The sequence below is a fragment of the Lissotriton helveticus genome, chromosome 1_1, assembly GCF_964261635.1.
Source record: "Lissotriton helveticus chromosome 1_1, aLisHel1.1, whole genome shotgun sequence".
In the NCBI taxonomy this organism is placed as follows: Eukaryota; Metazoa; Chordata; class Amphibia; order Caudata; family Salamandridae; genus Lissotriton; species Lissotriton helveticus.
Window position 1 is genome coordinate 288,281,918 of NC_136057.1, and position 21,919 is coordinate 288,303,836.

Sequence of the window (21,919 nt, forward strand, 5' to 3'; positions counted from 1 at the left end):
CTGGTGAACCTGGTGTAGATTGAAAATGGAGGACCTGAAGAGCTAGCCCTTGAGGGTCGCGGTTGAAGCATGTCGATTTGATGAGCTTCAACATTGTCTGTATCTCGATACGCAAGATGGAATACGTGATCGAAAACAATACCGATGAGGATGAGAGTGAGCACAAACTGAATAGAGTATTGCAAGGGTCTCGACCCAAAGCGCAGGCCCACACTTCCGAACTCAACAGTGGAAAGAAAACAGTCTAATAATGGAGTTCATACCCATGCGCATTATCACCAAGAGGAGAATGCACTCTACCTCGTGACTTAAAAGACTTCTTCGAAGAAAAACAACGTACACACATCCGGACCCAACACAAGATGGCAGAAGTATGCAAAGCATGTGTATCTACAGCGACACATGCCTTGAACACCTGTTTATATGTATAATTTAGTGCCTAATAATTGCCAATAGGAATCATTTTCTTACCTGGTTGCAGACAGGTTTGTATTTGAGCCCAGGTTTGTCAAGAATCAGCTCCAGTTGCCTGCGATTAAAGTTGGACACACCAATGGACTTCACAAGACCAGCATCCTTGCATGTCTCCAGGGCCTGTGTGGAGAAAAACACATGAGCCCCATTGGCCAAAATGATCTAATCTCACAGCTTTCACTAATCGCTGTTATTTATGATAGTAAGCCTAACCCACAAAAGAGCAGAAGAGCAGTGTAGATAGCAGCAAGGAGATGTCTCTCATCTCATTTAGCATCTGCCGTAGTACATACTGGCAATACATGAATGCGCCTGTGACCTATCCTTAATATAGACAGAGCACGGGCCTGCCGGTATTCAACTGGCACCACATTTATTTTTGTGGTTTGTAATGAATTACTGCCAGCCATTAGTTGGGCCAATCATTTTTTATGCGCCTAGGGGATGGTCATCAGGCGACTTGCTCTAACCTGATAGGCTATATTACATTATTGCTGGAGGTTGTACAGCTGCAGGAAATAATTGGCATACTTTATATTTTTGTTTTTGTTGTTGCCCAAATCAATATTGAAATCAAACAGGAAGGTAGTCCTTAAATACAACGTTTGAAAAGTAGTTAGCAACCTGTGCTTTAAAACTGGCTTTTTTCTTTGGGGTGATAAATGTGTAGGTAGTGGGTATCTGAAAGTGAGAGACATCATTTGTGTGGCATTTAAAGGATGTTTAGGAGGGGTAATGGAATGTGAGCATTTAATTGAGTCAATATGGATAATAAACATTCCTCGAAATTATTTGAATTGTCTATAGTCCAGTATTTATGAAGTCCCTTAAGGGACCAGCGAGTCAAAAATGTATTGAGTTTGGGCCATGAGCATATCTACAGTTATGTGTATAGGGTCTGATACATGAAAAAAATGAGACATATAATTGCTGATTAAAGAATTGTGAGTGAATGGTAGTTAATTTCTGACAATGCAAGAGAGCAAACTGCTGATGGAGACAAGAGCACAGACAGCTGGTACGAAATTAAACATAATTTAAGGGAAATAGCATTGTGTGGCATTGCATGCAAAATACTGTTGCCAGCCAAAATAAGAGAGTCACTCAGCACCATTTCTCTGTAAAATGGTTTTGTTATTTTAACAGAAACATTCTTTACCTGTGGCATACCCTGTATGTTCCCTGAATAAGACACAGCAGTATATCACAGTACCCTGTATGTACAGTTCAGAGTATACAGAGGGCATGGCCTGCTCTGCCTGGATACCCTGTGGCCATACACCATGAGCGCTAAACAAACAGACACTGAGGCAAAGACAGCAAGGACAGATACCGAGATAAGGAGACAAAGAGGAAGTGACATTGAAAGTTCGGAAAGGAAAATTAGGTCACATGGACAGTGAAGCGAGTATCAGGACAGAAACAGACAGACAAAGGGAAAAGGAGACACAGAAATTGCAATGGGATAAAGACATGGATGATGGAGCAAGGAAGCAAGAAGTTGAGGACATAGAGATAAGGACACTGGCACTTGAATGGAGATAGTGACACTGGGCCATGTCACCTATAGATGTACGTGTAGTTAAACTTTATTTAAACACACACACAATTACACAAAGCCAGCTAAAGAAATTCCAGAGACATGCACTTCCACTTGTGCACTCTTATTTAAACGTGTTTTTGTACAATGCCATACCTCCCATGTGGCACGCAGGTCAACATGGTGGAAAATAATTTTTCCATTTTCATCCATTGGCACTGGATTATCTCCAGGCTAAAAAGAAAGAAAGGGAAGAGAAGTTAAGAACATACATTTTTGTGCTGGGATTTCAAAGGGAGTTGAACTGTTATGTCGACGAAGGTGCAGGTACAAATTCTGAACAAAGCAAAAAAGGTTCTCATTAACAAGGACATTGGGCTGACATGGAGCATTCTAACAGTTCTACTAGTTATAGGTCCTGTGCCAATGTGGGACATAAACACATCCCATTAGCTGTCTGCCTTCTATTTTGATCTCAGAATTTAATAATATGAATCAATTGGATTCTGCCTGACAGTGTCTTTCACATCTTTAATCAGCCCAGAATTTCTTTGAAATTGCCATGCAAGGTATGGTATTGCACCTCTTGAGATTCATTGACATTCATTGACATTCATCTCTTGAGATTCGCTTTAACGAGCAGATGACGCTATCAGGAATCATTTGCTGAAAGCTGAGGCCTTCTTCAAAAGAAGCCTTTCCCCACTAAAAGCAGAATGAAAATAAAAGTATTTCTTGAAGTCTGAGCTAAATATGTATGTGAACATGGGGGACATGATGGAGGCCCCAAGTTGGAGTCACTCCTGAAGTTCCACCAACATGTGTGGTCATCCTTCCCTGGCAGCGCTCCCTTCCCGCCTCCCCCTGTTTGGTTGGGCACTGTGGAGGACCTCGGCAACATGAAGCCAGTGGCTCAGGAGCTGCCGGATCGCAAAGCAGACTTGAAACAGCTCCCAATCACCACAGCCCACTTCTGAAGATGGCCGCCCATGCAGACTGTTATGAAACGGGGACCAGTGTTGCCAGATGTTGAGACCCATTCCAAGCCCAAAGCTGCTCAAGTATAAGTCCAAATTGAGCCCAACCCAGACCAGTGTCAGACCAAAAAGGAATCATTTGCTGAAAGCTGAAGCCTTCAACAACAGAAGCCTTCGCCAACTAAAAGCAGAATGAAAATAAAAGTCTTTCTTGAAGTCTGATCTAAATATGTATGTGAACATGGGGGACAAGATGGAGGCCGCAAGTTGAAGTCACTCCCAAAGTTCCACCAACATGTGTGGTCATCCTTTCCTGGCAGCGCTCCCTTTCCGACTCCCCTTGTGTGGTTGGGGTCTGTGGAGGACCTCAGCGACACAAAGCCAGTGGCTCAGGAGCTGCCGGATCCCAAGGCGGACTTGAAAAAGCTCCTAATCGCCACAGCCCACTTCTCAAGATGGCGGCCCATACCAACTGTGATGAAACAGGGACCAGTGTTGCCAGATGTTGAGACCCATCACAAGCCCAAAGCTGCTCAAGTATAAGCCCAAACTGAGCCCAACGCAGACCAGTGTCAGTCCAAAAACCAGCCCAAGTTGCATCTCTCAAATTTTGCCGAAATGGTCATCAGAAACCATTTCAAGGATTAAAATCAATTCTGTTCATTATACAGATACTGGGAGGGGGTTAAGTGAGCACCAGTGTTAATAAACCTAATTTTCCAGACCAGTCCCCACTGTGACTTTTTAACTTGTAACAGGCATTGCCAAAGTTACAACCTACAACAATCAACAGCCCTATGTAATGGATACTAATCATGGCCTGCTCTTTTTACTGCCTTACAGATTTACACGAATAAAGGTACAACATGAGTGGCTGTCTAGCATTCCGAGTGTATATCTTGCTGGAGAGACCCGTGCTTTGTCTAGTCCCAGTTTTTAATCTTAGTAGCATAGAACGTTAATACTATTTCCACCTTAAAATAAGATTTCTCCACCTCAACTTCAAAAAACAGCCCCCGGACATCAAACTCACTCTCCCCTCAGCAACGACAGTCAGCCTACCATTTCCTCCTGGACACCGGTCAACACCGAAGACACCGCATTGACCATGAAAAATGACTCATTCGAAGCAGGCACATTCCCCGACAACTGGAAACGCACAGAAGTCTTGCCCCTCCTCAAGAAGCCCTCAGCAGATCCAACAGACCCCAAGAACTACCGACCCATCCCTCTCCTCCCTTTCGTGGCCTAAGCACCGAAACGTTTATCAACGTCCAACTAATGAAATTTATCAAAGAGAACTCCATACTCGACCCCTCCCAATCCGGATACCACAGCAACCACAGCACCGAGACCGCCTACTAGCAGCTACAGACGACATCCGCATGCTACTCGACCAAGGACACTGTCTCCCACTGCACTCTCACCACCAGACTCCACGACGCCGGCATATAGGGAACCACCCTCGACTGGCTCCCCTCCTTCTTCACCGGCAGAATCCAAAGAATCAGACTTCCTCCCTTCCTCTCTGAACCCACAGAGATCAACTGCATTGTACCCCAAGGATCATCGCTTGGGCTCAGCATAGTAACCTATGCCAACGATATTCAGCTCATCCTCTTCCTCACGAAGGCCCCCCTCACCACCAGACCCAACTTCCAGGAAGGAATTTAGGACCTCACATCCTGGATGAGCAGCAGCTGCCTAAAGCTCAACTCGTAGAAGACAAAAGTCCTTGACCTCGGACCCTCCCCTTCTGCATGGGACGAAACCTGGTGGCCCATCACCCTCGGCAGCCCCTCCACTCACACGGACCACACCATGAACCTTGGCATCACACTAGACTCCTCCTTCTCCAAAACCTGACAGATCAACGCTGTCACCTCCACCTGCTTCAACACCCTCTGTATCCTTCGCAAGACCTTCAAATGGATATCCCCCGAATCTAGACCGACCTTCACCCACGCAACCAGCCGATTGGAGTACGGAAATGCCATCTACGCCGAGATCAACAAATCTCTGCTCTGCAAGCCCCAGACCAAACAGAGCACAGCAGCCAGAACTAATCCTCTGCATCCCTTGACACAAACACATCACCCAACACCTGCAAGACCTCCACTGGCTCCCCTTCGAGAAAAGAGTAACCTTTAAGATACTCACCCACGCATAAAAATACCTCCTCAACACCGGACCCTAATATCTCAACGAAAGAATCACCTTCCATGTACCCTAGAAAAACCTTCGATCCGCCGGATTCACCCTTGCCGAAACACCGGGCATTCGCAGAGCCAGAACGGGTGGAAGAGCCTTCTCCTACGTCACGTCAAAGACCTGGAACGAGCTACCGATCAGCATCAGACGCGCCCCCACTCTGCACATCTTCAGGAAGACCCTCAAGACCTGGCTCTTCGACTGACCGGAGCTGCTCCCTCCCCCCACCCCCAGCGCCTTGAGAGTCTTAAGGGTGAGTAGTGCGCTTCACAAGTCCCTGATTGATTGATATCTCGTATGCAAAGCACATTATGTAACATACAGATGACAGATATTTATTTAATGTAGATGGGTAAGGTGGAATTCTGATTAACACAAAGATCCTTTCATTAATCACCGTTCATAAATTGTAGTCCTTTTAATAAAACACAGTGAGCTATGAAGGGCATGGGCCTGGAGGACTTGTTGTTATGGTGACACAGCACATGGAACACACTGTAACTTTCCCTTGCCCAAAAACAGATTGTGCTCCCTGTTAGTCCTGCCTGCCTCTAACACATGTAGCTGTTGAAACTTCTGGCATAGGCAGGACTGTTAATTGTGCGTCCAGGTGCGTTTCCACTTTCGCTGGTGAGAGTCACCTTGCAGAACTTCGAAAGTGATAAGGATCAGAGGTAAAGTGGCGTTTTCAAGCATCAAGGAGGTAATCTAATGTCCTATTGGTATGAAACAATCAATGGGCAGAAGTGCAGCAATCTGTGACGCATTTGCACTACATCATTAATTTTGAAGTGCCTGATAAAATACAAGTCAGTATTTAAGAAAGGCTCAGAAATCTAAAAATAACCCTTATTACGAAGTCACAACAAAGCCTGAAGGTACATCAAGGCTAAGTTGAGAAAACTGTCCAACATAAAAGCAAATCGACCCAGTTTAAAGGTTAAAAAACAAAATCCTGCCCACAGTGTACCTTCCTGGACATTGATTTAAGCTTCACATTTCTAATGGGGGGTGCTAATCTTATAATGTTAGCAAGTACTAGCCAGGAGCTTACATTAGGTTCCTCTAAGGCCTTCTGGCCACGTGTGCACTCTCGCTGCCCTGACAGCACACCCTGACTTACATCGCATGTGGTTATCCAGAAGGAAGGTATTTTTTGACACATTTTTCAAATTACTACATTGAAAAAAAAAATATGGGCATTTTGAAACTCTTCATGCTTGAGTGAACTTATTAATATTAAGTCATGTGATCAGCATTTGAATTGCGTTTTGAATGCTGATCACATGACTTAATATTAATAAGTTCACTCAAGCATGAAGAGTTTCAAAATGTCTCTATTCTTTTCAAGTTAGTAATTTGAATAGCGTTTTGAACGGTGTCATAACACTTCTGAAATCTGACCCTACTTTGCAGAGGTTTCTTGTTTCTCATTTACAAATTCATGGTGGTCTGTTGTTACGTAATACCACTCTGAGGGAGATATTCTCAAGAACGTGTGATAATCATCGCAAAATTAGCTTAACACAACTGTTCACATCGCAGTCTATCGCTGGAAAATTACGCTGTGTTAACGTTGTATTCTCAACACAGCGTTACCATGCGATAGGCACACGATAACGCCTCAAATGACCGCGTTAAAATCAATGCGATGCAGCAAAAATGCGAAACGTGAAGGCAAAAAAAGTTTAGATGAGGCCAATCGTGATAACCAGCGACAGACCTGCAGTTCCCCCGCCTCATGCAGGGAAGTGCACCAAAAAAGCATAACAAAAACAAAGTAAAAACAATAAACTGCGTAGCACCATGGATGCACCCGGACCGAGTGCAGAGGCCAACGCGAACCCCACAAGCCCCATAGGCCACCAGCAGGGAACCTCGGGTCGGGGAATGCCAAGGAGAAGAGGAAGAGGAAGACAGGGTACAGTCTGCATGAAAACCGGATCAGCGTCAGGGAGGTGACAGAACACTACTAACAAGTGTACGTCACCTCCACTGTGTCATTGGCAACACACACGGAAATATGGTGGCCACAGTCATCAGTGGGGAGATGGTGCGAGGAGTTGGCAGTCCAGACACAGCTCGATAGGACCTGATACAACATCAACAGGGTGAGTAACGACCAGCGACTGGGACACGGGGGGAGATGGGCGCAATGGCACACTGCACAATGATGTGTGGCACACTGCACAACCACAATGACCCTGGATCATGTCCCTGATCCCCGTGGCACACTGCAGCACACATACAAGCACCAAGTAGCCCCCCGTCCACACATCAACAATCCCACAACCAACACATGCACATGTGCGAAAGCCTGTAAAGATGAGCATTTGTGAGCCACACTGACAATGTAAGTGACACTACATGATGATCAGCCTGGTTGCAGTACAATCATCATGACATTGTTCACGGCATGACACTGAGGTGGCTAAGTGTGGACCACGTCCGGAAAGAAGCAGGACACACTCTAACACATCCCCGTGCACAAACAACCCCTGACGTCAACAATACATCTGCAGACAAACAATGCACACGAGTACAAAAATCGTTCAAGAACACGAATGAGCCAAGTCGCCAACATCTCAGCACCGTAAAAGCACAAAAGTCAAAGGCACACCGCCTCCAAGGGATGAGGTCACCAAAATCACAGCTGCAGGGGCGACTCTCCCACAAAGCAGCATACACACATAGCAAGAACATCACATCCACCTTGACGAAAATGTAGTACAAAGTGCAACACTTACACTGTAGAACAGAGGATACAACTGGGTCCACTTGTGCGTAGAAACTGGGCAATCACATCTGACATAGCAGGAAACTGGGAGAAAATGTAGATGTACAACCTCACATCCATCATGTAGTCTAAATGTCCACTGTCCCGCATCAAATAGTCAGCTTCTCCCAAACAGTTACAATGTACATAGTCATACAGTATGTATGTAAACATGACCAAAGTGCCAACATACACGTCAACACAATGTCTAAATGCATTTCTCATTGACATTGCAGAGGGACAAAGAACACCTCCAGCAGAGCACACCAGACAACATATCAGTGATGCTAAAGAGGACCCCCACACCTTCGACACCAGCGCCCTACAAAAGCTCATGGACATCTCAGGCAACCCACCTCCAGGAGCAGAGCAGCCCAGCTGCATCGAGGAGACCCCACCCCCTGCACAGACCACACAGCAGGAAGCACCCACATCCACGGCTTGCCAAAGCACCTCACTGAAGCACACATCGCATTCCAAGGCCAGGTAAGACTGCCAGAAGAAGGTGGCCGAAAAGGTGCGGGTGGGGTTCAACCTCATGGAAGCCGAACTCGATCAGATACGTGGGTGTCTAAGTCCCATCAGGGACGACTTACACTCCCCAACGGAGACCCACACTGCGATAGAGACACATGTATTTGCACATTTGCGGTACTGAACCACCCCGGGATAATCATTAACACCCACACGCTGGACTTGCGTACGCCGGGCCAGTCCACTCTTCTTACGTATTGAGTGGTGGAAGACAAAGCTATATGTCCAAGGTCTTACCGACTGCCTGCGGAAACATGTCTGCGTCTGCTGTACACAGCACAATGTAGTGTTGTTAGGCCCGGGGCCCTCATGCATACATTATGACCACACAGACACACTCCGATAGTTTGTGGAACTGGCTACGGGCACATGCGCCTGGCCCCTTTATTGCCAGGGTCACATGCCCAGTAATGCCTGTGCTGGATGTGTGTGGGGTGAGTGTAAGCCAGCCCTCACAGAGTGGTTGGTGCTGGCAACAACTTGAACAGTGAACACTATTAAAGCGTGAACAGAAAACACCAGCATTACAGAAACAACTGCGAGGTATCATGGTGGTAGCCAGAGGAAGTACAGAGGTCACCGAAAATGCAATCATACGCGTCCGTGAGGTGCAGTGCACTGAGGTTGGGGCAGTAAAGCTGAGCTGCTCATGTGACAATAGTGTCCAGGATTGTGTCACTTCAAGATATTCCTGCTGCAGCTGCAGTGGGGTCTGTCCTCTTCCTCATCATTGTCCCAGGTCTTCCACACTGCCCGAGGTGACATTGCTGCGTCCGCTGACCACAGCACAAAACTCCATCAGAAATAGTCCATGAGTTGTGGTGGACTGAGTTAGTGGCACCTGAAGAGCTGAGCAGGGTATCAAGCAGAGGATGGCATCAACGACAGGAGTGAGCAACTCAGATAGTTTGGCAGTAGGACTCTTTTGACCCTGGCAGTTGTTGGTTGGAGGTGGTCCTGGCGGTGGTAGTTTATGCATCCTGCGGTGATGCGATGTCCGGGCAGGCCCGGACTTGAATTGATGTGTGAGCCCTGGTGGACCGCAGTTGATGCCGGAGTCAGTGGTCCTGGATGCACTGCGGCCGGCACAGGCACACCGCCATGGGACAGTGAGTTGCAGTGCAGTGAGGTAGGGCCATGCGAGGTGAGCGGGTCCTCATCGATGTTGAAGGTGAATGTCACAGAGGGTTGCCGGGGACAATGGAAGGTGTCCTTACAGGGCATGTTGCAGAGGGCAGAAACCGCACAAAACCAGCAAATGGAGCAGTGGAATGCTACTCACTTTTTACCACCAAGTCAGTATCACCTACATGATGGTGAAGACGACCCCAGGCCATAGACTCAGATGCCACCAAAGTTAGCACCGGAGCTGAAAGGGGATGCAGTCTGCGATGAGGCCTGGACAATGATATAAATTCAGCCATGAATAAATCCAGACTCAGTTTGAAATGTGTGACCTACTATGCCGCAGTGTAGGCCGGAGCCAGCGCCCTGCAGGGGCTCACAGTCACGTGTCTTTGGCTTGCGAAACACCGAGTCAGTGGCACCAGAGCAGTTGTTGGTAGTGTTCGATCACCTCCGTAAAGACGATCATTTTTCGCTCCGGAATGAACCGCGTCTTCCACTTACTACTCTCCTGGCATGCAATGAAATGTACTTTGCCATTGAGAAATCAAGACTCAGTTCCAAATGTGTGACCTACTGGACCACAGTGTAGACCGAAGGCAGTTGTCAGCAAGGGACCACAGACAGGTGTGGTTGTAATGCTATGCAAAGAGTTGGGGGCAACACATCGAAGGGAGTATAGTGCCATCAAACCTCCCATGAACACATGAACTCGGCCATCAGGATATCAAGATTCAGTTTCAAATGTGTGACCTACTTGACCGCAGTGTAGGCCGGAGGCAACTGAAGAACTTTAATTTTCGTTCTCAGGGAATACTTACTAAAGAACTTGGCACAGAAGCTGTAATATGAAAAGACATCTTTATTAAACTTAACATAGTGAGGCCACGTCACACAGAAGCCGTAGCAACTGAATGAGGTAGTCTGAGGAATACAGAGGACAGAGGCCTTTTATATGTTTTAGGGTTACATGACTCAACACATAAGTAAGGGGCAGTCCTAGCTTTTGCAAGCATGCAAAAACAAATCCAACATTCCTTCCTTACAGTTTGACCATTCACATGTTTCCACGACAAAAGCAGGATCATGATGACAAGCCCATTTTTCAGTTTGTCCAGCCCTTAATCAATCATTGGTTAAACTTAACATTTTTCATCAGACAGGTCGATCGGACCCATAATAAAACCGGGCACATCCCCATCGTAAATAGGCCATAAAGAAAGGAGCAGAGACAGGTGTGAGTAAGATAAGACATAGTTGTATGCAATAAAGGTTTATGATGTCTTGTGCCTTGACGCTTAATCTTGATCAGCTACTGGGAAAAGAACTGGCCTAACAGGTTTGGCTTTAGGCAACGGAGTCAGCTTGCCCAGGTCACACAGGAGTCCGCAAAAGGTGTACGTGTCCATGGGCCCGGTAGGCCTTAGTCATCGGCCTATGTGAGGGCAACCAGAAAATGGCTGCCGTACACAAAATGGAACCCGAAGGTTCAGAACGGAATCCCTGATTTCATGGTGATCTCGCCACTCAAACATGACGAAACCTTACACTCGTCATTTTCGGTCTGATGTTACCAAAATCGTCATGATACGACGACTTTTATGACACGGGTGCAGAATTTCAGTACCACACAACGGTGGAGTATGTCAACGCGAAAGGAGTACTGCGAGCCTGTGTCGTGAAGGCCGTGATGGTCTGAGAAGGCTGCCAGGGTCGCCGACTCAGGCTTGGAGCTTGCACCGACATGTGGTGGGCCCTCTTTGACAAACGCTGGTGTCGGCAGCTGAGCAGCGAGGCTTGGGTGCGCTGGGGCGGTCATGACAAGTTCCCGGGACCAGCCGCCCGGGTGCAGCATGTGCGCAGGATCGCAAGCAAAACCGCTCATGGCGTCGGCCACGTGGCGGTGTGAGAGGCGTTGCCTTGGCAGACACATTGGTCATTCCGTAAGAGAACCATGCCCAGAGCAACGTGCTTTTTATTCATACCCCTACGCTGGCTTGGCATAAGCCGGGCCTGCCCACTCTGCACACGCTTACTGGGGGAACGTAACAAGCTACATTTCCGCAACCTTCCCCACTGGCTGAGGTAACATGGTTGCGTCCACTGTCCACTACACTCTAAACACCAGCAGTGTATGTCGATATGGATATGTCTGTGGTCTGCATACTGCAGTCTGTCCAGCACATTCACACCACACTTGGCATTGTGTACATTCTCATTCATGGGTCACTGGCCTCCTTCGCACAAGCCTGGTTCCTGCCTCTCCCTACATTCTGCTGTTGTGTGGCTGAGGTGCCATGCCGTTGATGGCTCATGAACATGGCTAGTCACTGTTACCACAGTAAGTTGTGTGCTGTCATGTCTGGTGGGTGGGCATGTTGTTTGGCATGTTGAATGTGAGTTTGTAACGTGTGCATTCCCGGAGTTGTGATTTGCATGATTGTGGAGTTGGGGTGTGTGGTGTGTTCATTTGGTACTTACCAACGAGCAGTGCATTTCCATAGGTGCCATCCTGGAGGCGCCGGTTGATGATGGACTGTAGGAAGATGTGGGAATCATGCACGCAGTCTGGGAAGTTGGCAACGACATTGGCGCTGAGTCCCCGGTGGTCCACTATTGCCTGCACATTGATGGAATGTGTGTGCTTTCTGTTGCGGTAATTGTGTATGATATGGATGTAACATTTGTTCATTCCACAGCAATTTTACACTTTTCCTAATTTCATATGCAAGAATATTATATAAAAAAACCTCCATTTTGAGGGTGAGCCAGAAGACTTTCCTGAGGACTCAGATGCTACTAGGGATGCTGTCTGTTTCTCTTTTGATTTTGTTGTCCTCTTGGGGCTTGGGGCTTCTCTGTAATGCCCCAATGTGGAAAGGCCTCATGGCATTGACTCTGTCCTGTATTTTCAATGAGTCTTTGTAATACATTCCTTGAATTATTATATAAATTATTCTATAAATCTAGAACTCAGTTTAACACAATTGACAGTATTTCCGATATTTCTGAGGTGCTGTGAGGTGCCTTATCTCGGGGTAAATATTGCCTTATGAAATTGAGGTCTAAATCTTCTCCGATCCATCGAATATGGGCATTCTGTTAGGGTATATATTGGGGTGTCAAAATTGTGGGGTCCTGTACAAATGTATGGTAGCAGAGGATGGTTGCAAGTTAAGAGAACTGCTCTTTTTTTCCATTGGATTTTCCATTGCTGATCTTCTTGGTCAATTTTGTGGGGTTCCTGACTTGCGATGCTGCTCTTGAGCAAATCAGATTGTAAGTATAAATGTGGCGGAATGGTTCTGATGACTGAAAGCAATTTGGTGTGGTATTGATGTGTTATGTTTTGTATTGTATGCTGGATTGCTATGCTGTGTGTGAGACTTTTGGTTATGTGATGTAGATTCTGTGATCAATTAGTAGTTTGAGCACTGTGATTTTGATTTACTATTCTTACTTGTAGTTTGCATCGAAGACGTTTTGGTTTTTATTTTTGTTTGGTTTGGTTATCAGATAAATTACAATTAGGGCTCCTGGTTTTATGGTATTTATTTTTTTGACATTTACGTCTGTATTTAACCATATGTATTTTTTGCTAATTGTATCTGTATTTATCCATATTTATTCTGGTTTTTGTGGAAAAATGAAGCTGAAATTAATATATTTCCACATTTATTTAACTGCTAAATATGCACTCATGCTTGAATGCCTACTAGGTTTCAATGTTGTAAACTCCCACAGAAGATAATTCGATGCACTCATAAGAAAATATGCATATTTCAGGATAAACTTTTTGCATATCTACTGCTGTACTAAAATTCCTTTCCTTTCTAGCCCCCTAACCTATTAATGCACACAGCTATTGGCCTGGCAAGTCATGTCAGCCAGCATTCAGAATTAATTAAAAGGCAATACAATTTCAGTTTTTATCCACATTTAAAAATAAATGCAGACAATAAAATAAATGTTTTCTTTCTGTATTTTTCTGTAAAAATCAGTAACAACGGAAAACAGGGAGCTTTAATTACAATTTAAGATCTTGGGATATTGTTGTTGGATTTGTCTCCATTAAGCTGTGTCTTTTACAAAGAGCCACACACACACATATAGGGAAACTTCTGAATTAAGAAGCTTTTCTTTCTAGGAGTTTTGAATTTCTAAGCTAAATTGGTGTCTCTTGCTCCTCAGTGCACAGAAGTAATTCCACTAGCCAGATGTGGATTGAGCTGGACAGGAGTCTGCTTTGGTGTGAATTTATCTTGACATGTGCAGTGAAGGTGCTAGACGTGCATCTGTCATCTGTAAAAACCTGTTTCATTCTAACCTGCTGATTTTCTCGTATTTAGGTTGAGGAAACAAGATTTATTTTGTATTATTTAGTGTGTGTTTATTGAGAAAGGTTGTGCAAGTGTTTTCTCTTTCATGGAGAAGTTTGCTATGATTTGTTAGACAGCCAAGGAGTTGCGCTGGGATTGCTGCAGTGTTACTGCAGTGTTGTGCTAGCCTTGTTAAATTGCTGTCAAAGCCATGCCGTTATTAGTCTACCTTTGCTATAGATGCACTGGGAATGGTTGTTGTTTGCTAGCTTGTTTAGCATAGTTTTGCCATCATTTTGAGTGAGAATAATGGGTGATGTGTGGAATAAGCCCAAAGCTCCTAACGTACATGCTACGGAGGGACAAAAATTACCAGCAGAAGGTTTGCCTGGATTCACGACTGGTATGAATTCACCTCTGGTGACAGGAACTTGCAGTTTCCTTTCGAAGGTACCTTTAACATTAAAAAGTTGGATTTCTTGAGACCGACCATGAATAAAAGGAAGCCGTTACCTAGACTAACACAAATTGAGGCATTTAACAAAAGGAATAGGATGACTACAAAGAAGGAGAAAAAGAAAATGAAGAAATAGGTGAAGAGTAAATCAAGACAAAGACTGGAAAGCAAGTGGGATCATCATGACACATCCTGGATGGAGGATATGAAAGAGGGAGTAAGGTTTTTCTCTGCAATATTCAAAAAGACGAAAGACAAAAAGAAAGCTGATGAGGAAGAAAGAGAGAAACAAAAACAAGAACAAGCCTCAGGTGAGGAGAATAGCATTGGAACTCATCTTTTGAAATCCAGACCTCATCCTTACACTGATAGAATCCAAAGACAGGGGCAGAGTTCTGTAGTGCCTGACATGTATGGATACTATAGAAGATGGTACAAGTGTACAAACAGGGACTGACTGTTATTGCAGTTGCGAGTGCATCAGCGGGTGCCTCAACTAAGAAGACATTGACTGTTTTGCCGAATACAACCAGAGATACTATGGTTATCTCTTCAGTTTCACATGACATGCCTTTTGCTTCTTTTCCTGCTGAGTCTCCCAGAGAAATATGAGTGAATGGCTTTTAAAGATTGAATTTGGAGACATTTTACAATGAATGGATGGGACGCAAATGATGTAAGGTGTGAGTATGAGAAATGAGATGTTGCAGATACAAGTTTGTCGAAGAGTGCTTGTGAATAATTCTGGAATAAATGCAAATATTGATTTATTGACTGCTTGCTATTTCTGTGGCTCTATAGATAGACTCAATGATAACTAGCAGATGAATAGGAAGAGCTAAGACTAGAACCATACTGCATTGATGAATGTAATATACACTCTCTTTCTGATTTTTGTACTGTAAAGTTATTACACTATGTATGTGTTTTGTATTAATGGTACATTATATGTATATAACGTCCTATGTGTAAGTAGAAATTTTTCGTAAAAGATTGATGGATTATCCATTAATGTATAATAATTTTTCCATGATATGACGATCCTGTCAATAAAAGAAGCGTGGTATATTTGCTAAGTTTTAGTGTTAGATTTTGACTCTCCACCATGCACAACACTGAGGGGTATATTCACAAGAATGTGTGATAACTATCGCAAGAGTACCATAACGCAACTTTCACCATCGCAGACTATCGTGGATAAAACAACTCCTTGACAACGTGGAAATAACAACAAGTCGGTATCATGCGATAGTTTGCCGACACCGGGGCCAAAGTACGCGATGCAACCACCTCAAAGGCGATAAAAACACTTACCCCAAAGAGAAAAATCCTGCAATGGGCCAAAGCGCGATGAGGAACCAGCGCTAAGCAGCACCAGGCCTGCATCACACACCTGGCAGGCGGGAAAAATCACCATCAAATGTAGAAAAAACACACAAACACAAACTGACCAACACACAAGCACCATGTAGGCAGCCGGAGCAGGAGTAGAGGACGAGCGCAACCCCACAAGAACCAGCCTGGGACCTCGGGGTCAGGGAAGGGCAAGGACAAGTGGAAGATGAAGTTCAGTCCGCAGGCGAACAGGATCATAGTCACGGAGGTGATGGAACACCATTATCAACTGTTCGTCACCTCCAACGTGTCATTGGGCACCAAAAATGGGAGGTGGTGGGACATTCTGGACAAGCTGAATGCCGTCGGAGAGCACAAGAGGACAATGGACGAGGTCAAGAGGCGATGGAATGACATCGAGCGGAGAACCAAGGAGAAACCCTCTGCCAACCAGAAGGCAGCAACGCAGACTGGAGGTGGGGGCCCAGTGCCACAGCTCGTGCTGGATGACATGGAGGAGCTGGTGTCGACAGTGATCAGTCTGGAGACTGTGGCCGGAGTCTGGGGATCGGACACTGCTCGACAGGACACAACACAACCGCAACAGGGTGCGTGACCACCAGGTACTGGGGGAATGGGTGGAGATGGCCACAATTGCACACATGCACAATCAATTTGAGTACAGTGCACACCCACAATGACACTGGGTCCTCGCCCAAATCTACTGACTGTCACAATGTACAATGTCATGCTGTCTGAATGTCAACATGTACCATGCGGCTACATACATGTGAACACATTATAATACACCATCTCACCTTCACATTGCAGAGGTCCCGTCAACACCTCCTGCAAAGCAGTCCCAGCCACTCTTCACTGATGATGAGGAGGACAACAGCGGCATCGACACCCAAACCATCCAAGACATCATTGACCTCATCCGCCACTCACCTCCAGGATCAGGGCATCCCAGCTGCATCGAGGAGACCCCACCCAATATCCCAAGCACCCAGCAGGAGGCATCCACAGCCCCAGCACTCTCCCAAGACCCCTGGGAACAACACATAGCCTTCCAATGCCGTGTGCTGGATGGCCAGAGGGAGACGGCTGAGCAGGTGCAGGTGGGGTTCGAACTCATGGCTGCCATACTGGATGCCATCTTTGGGTGTGTAGCCCACTCAATGGTATCCAACTAGCCCTGAATGACATTGCTAGAGTCATGACGCAGAGAGAAGAACACCTGTCTACTCAGTGTGACTCCAGCGATACCAGTTGTGAGCTGGCACACATGCGGGGGCTCATGGGGGACATGGTGCGGATGGAGGCTGAAACGATGGCAGCCACCGCTGCACATCAGCGGAATGTAGCTGGGATATACCATGCCCTACAGATCCTCATCATGGCATTGCTGCCACAAGGCGTGGCGATGATGAATGCTGCTGGGCCCACACCATCCACAGCTCCGCCCCCCAGTATGTCAGTGCCTCCCGGTGCGGCAGGCCTAACCAATCCGGCCCATGATGTGTCACTGACACACAGAGTGTCCGACAATCCACCTCTGACCCCTGATGTGTCACTGACACACAGTGTAGCCGACAATCCACCTCCCGCCCCTGATGTGTCACTGCCACACAGTGTGGCTGACAATCCACCTCCGGTCCCTGATGTGTCACTGCTACACAGTGCGGCTGACAATCCACCTCCGACCCCTAATGTGTCACTGCCACACAGTGTGGCCGACAATCCGTCTCGGGCCCCTCATGTGTCACTGCCACACAGTGCCTCAGCCGGTACTGCAACACCAACAGGTGGGGCAGAGCACTCATGCGGGGACGAGGATGTGGATGTACCTTTTAAAATTGTAACAGCACTTGCACTATTGAAAACTGAAAATTGTCACTGTACCTTAGTGCCCGTATCCCTGTTCCGCTGCGAAAAGTCCTGTTTGTTGCGGAGGGAGAGCAGGGTAACTCCGAGTCTTCGGAGTGCGCACAGCCGCCATCTTGGGACAGGTGGGGACGCGCTCTAGCTGCCACGACTTCCAGGGAAGAGCCTACTTAGGCAAGGCTCGGCTGGTCGTGCAGCATTAGAAGGAAGAACTAACGAAGCTGCTAGCGCAACCAAATACCACCGCCAGGTCTTAGACCACAATAATTGCTGCTGCTAAGCCAAGTTGCTGAGATTTATTTTAAATCGTGATTACTACATTTTAAAATTGTTGATGCTTTTAAAATTGTAACAGCACTTGCACTATTGAAAACTGAAAATTGTCACTGTACCTTAGTGCCCGTATTCCTGTTCCGCCGCGAAAAGTCCTGTTTGTTGCGGAGGGGGAGCAGGGTAACTCCGGGTCTTCGGAGTGAGCACAGCCGCCATCTTGGGATAGGTGGGGACGCGCTCTAGCTGCCGCGACATCCAGGGAAGAGTCTACTTAGGCAAGGCTCGGCTGGTCACGCAGCATTAGAAGGAAGAACCTAACGAAGCTGCTAGCGCAACCAAATACCACCGCCAGGTCTTAGACCACAATAATTGCTGCTGCTAAGCCAAGTTGCTGAGATTTATTTTAAATCGTGATTACTACATTTTAAAATTGTTGATGCTTTTAAAATTGTAACAGCACTTGCACTATTGAAAACTGAAAATTGTCACTGTACCTTAGTGCCCGTATCCCTGTTCCGCCGCGGGAAGTCCCGTTTGTTGTGGAGGGAGAGCAGGGTAACTCCGGGTCTTCGGAGTGAGCACAGCCACCATCTTGGGATAGGTGGGGACGCGCTCTAGCTGCCACGACTTCCGGGGAAGAGCCTACTTAGGCAAGGCTCAGCTGGTCGCGCAGCATTAGAAGGAAGAACCTAAAGAAGCTGCTAGCGCAACCAAATACCACCGCCAGGTCTTAGACCACAATAATTGCTGCAGCTAAGCCAAGTTGCCGAGATTTATTTTAAATCGTGATTACTATGTTTTAAAATTGTTGATGCTTTTAAAATTGTAACAGCACTTGCACTATTGAAAACTGAAAATTGTCACTGTACCTTAGTGACCGTATCCCTGTCTGCGCCCGTCCATGCCGGACCCGCGCCTAGTGCCCAAACCCCTGCCCGTTCTCCTACAATCAGTTTTTCCCGTAAAGCACTACTCAAGTTAGACCCAAATATTTGTGAACATCCGACTATTATGCTCAATCACGGCATCCTACATACTACTAACTGCTCTTCTTGCGGGTTTTTGCTTAAGAGTGCACCAATATGCTCTATAGATGGTTATCAATCTGTGAATATCCTTGAGAACAAATCTAATAATATGATCCCTTATTCATCAATTACTAGTAAATACACTAACATTACGGATAGTCACATTGATAACAATCACAAAACATTAAAAAACATCTTCATAAATGTAAGATCAATGTCAAAACATAAATACGAGTTAGGGGCACTAATAACAGACAATTCTGCCGACCTCATCTTCCTCACGGAAACATGGGCGTCTGACTCGTCAGGCCGGATTGGAATATAGCTGTTCCTAATGGTTACTCTGTGGCACATGCTGATAGAACAGGTTCAATGGGAGGTGGAATTGCAATAATTTACCGCTCCTACCTTAAAGTAAACGTCCTTCTACAATTAGGTCTGGACGCAGAAACTATGACTTTCAGTGTTAAGGATAGAAATCATATAACACTACCAGGCTTACTGGTCTACAGACCCCCGGGACCCAGAGCCCCGTTTATTAAAGCGCTCCATACCTTTCTGGAATCCACTTTTGATACAGCCACTTTTACGGTCCTGGGTGAATTTAATTTTCATCTAGAGAAGAATAATGACACTGAAGCGGCCACCCTAATCAACAATTTCCAAAGCTTTGGGATTGATCAGATAGTATCAAAATCAACGCATATAGCTGGTCATACGCTTGATGACATCTTCACAAATAATGACCATATCAGGATAACATCCGTTATGCCAGTTCAATGGTCTGATCACGCAGCCATCCTCTTCAACCTACAAACCAACCTCTCTATCACTCGCCGAAGGAATCATCTTCTCCCAGTCAAAACGCGTGCCTGGAAAAAGATTCAAGCTAATCAGCTTGTTAATATTCTATCCATAAAACCCCCTCTAACTGGAACCTATGACAGTAATAGCGGGGCCAACAACTTTAATGCATGGATTAGCCAAGCGATAGATGAGCAGGCCCCAGAGGAAACTAAGAAATCTAGAAGAGGCTCAGTCACCTCACCATGGTACACTCCTGAGGTCAAATTATTTAAACTTAACTGCCGTCGTTATGAGCGGATTTTGAGATCTGACTATACTCCCAAAATAGGAAGGAATACACCAGAGTCCTACTTGAATATAAGACAAAGATAGAACAGGCCAAATCGACTTTCTTTACCCAAAAAATCCAAGAGGCCTCAAATTCCTCTACGGAACTATTTAAAACTGTCTCATACCTAGCGAAGAGTCCCTGTGACACTATCTTTGTCCCGGACCAGAATTTTGTGGAAAATCTGGCCCTGTTCTTTCAGCGAACAGTACAGGCGGTCTATGACGATCTCCACAATCTATCCTCTATAACAGTGATAAACCACAGGGAAGACATAGTACCAGGCACTAACAAATTCTCGCAATTTTCATATCTAGATGAAACACAGGTAGCGAGCCTGCTAACCCAGATGAAATAGGGCTCACCTTTGGACCCTTGCCCTCCCTACATACTACATTTGGTACCTGAGACAATCAGCTCTACTCTGACCCCTCAGCTTAATAAGGTCATAGGCTCCGGCATCTTTCCTCACAGATGGAAAAAAGCATGCTTAAGGCCCATTCTTAAAAAAGTAGCCGTGGACCCTACCGAACCCAAGCACTATCGTCCGATATCGTGCCTTCCCATACCGGCCAAAATTCTTGAAAAGGCCATGAATCAGGAGCTTATGAAATTCATAGACCAAAACAACTTACTAGACACCTCTCAACATGGCTTTAGGTCATGTCATTTTACGGAATCCGCCTTAATTATGGCAACTGAGGATATCCGTAGGACTATGGATGATGGTGGAAGAGCTGCCCTGATTCTATTAGATTTAACGGCAGCATTCGATACCGTTAATCATGGGCTTCTACTGAATAGACTTCCAACACTAGGCATTACAGACACTGCCCTAACTTTACTCAAGTCTTTCCTAGATGCTCGATTACAGCAAATTTATTGGGGAGGTCTCCAATCTGGGGAGTTCTCTCTCCCATGCAGCGTACCCCAGGGGTCAGCACTCTCACCTACATTATTCAATCTGTATGTGATCCCTCTTGCAGTATTAATAAAATCACATGCTCTGCGTCTAGTGTCTTACGCCGATGACACACAATTAGTAGTGTCACTCTCTCAGACGGTAGAAGCCACAGCAGAGCGCTTTAGAAACTGTCTCCTATATGTTAAGACCTGGATGAGTGAGAACTTTTTAAAACTCAATACTGAAAAAACTGAAGTGATTGAGTTTGGTCAAAAACCTTCTATCTGGAGTCACCTGTGGTGGCCCCCAGAAGCTGGTACATGCCCAGTCCCGGCCAAAAAGGTTAGGAACCTTGGTTTCATGATTGACAAGGAACTAAACTGTACAGCACAAATCAGTCAGGTTACATCGACATGCTTCTTTACTATCAAGGTTCTCTGGAAAATCCTGCCTTACATTTCCTTCACTCTACGGAAAACCATGATGGGAGCTTTAGTAATGTCCTGTGTAGACTACTGCAATGCACTGTACCTAGGTACGGGAGAAAAACAGCTTGCAAAGCTTCAGTCAATTCAAAATGCGGCAGCCAGAGTCTCATTAGACCTCCCTAAGCGCCATCCGACATCTCAGGCCATACGGCAACTTCATTGGCTCCCTGTCAGGAGTCCAATTTAAAGCCCTCCACAAATCTCTCAATGGAAGAGGTTCAGAGGATTTCACTAATCTATTCCCTCGTTATGTGCCTTCTCGCACGTTAAGATCTAGTAGCCAAAATCTAATCCGCTTGCCCAGAATAAGGAGAGTTCGATGGGGTGGGAAATCCTTTTCCTACCAGGCAGCGAAACTGTGGAACACCATGCCCATCACACTACGATCCGACACGAACAGAACCAGTTTTAGGAAGGCGCTAAAAACCTGGCTCTTTTCTATGCTCTAATAGCTCT

General features: G+C 45.9%; 1 protein-coding gene across 1 annotated transcript in view; it reads right to left on the reverse strand.

Moving 5' to 3' along the window:
- Nucleotides 1-21,919, reverse strand: part of LOC144769404 (estradiol 17 beta-dehydrogenase 5-like) — a 205,439-nt gene that overhangs the window by 42,855 nt on the left and 140,665 nt on the right. Inside the window, exons 4-5 of the mRNA XM_078653488.1 lie at nt 2,171-2,248; nt 472-594 (exon numbers count right to left, since the gene is read on the reverse strand). Coding sequence (XP_078509614.1) covers nt 472-594; nt 2,171-2,248 — 201 coding nt within the window. The remainder of the gene's footprint in view (nt 1-471; nt 595-2,170; nt 2,249-21,919) is intronic.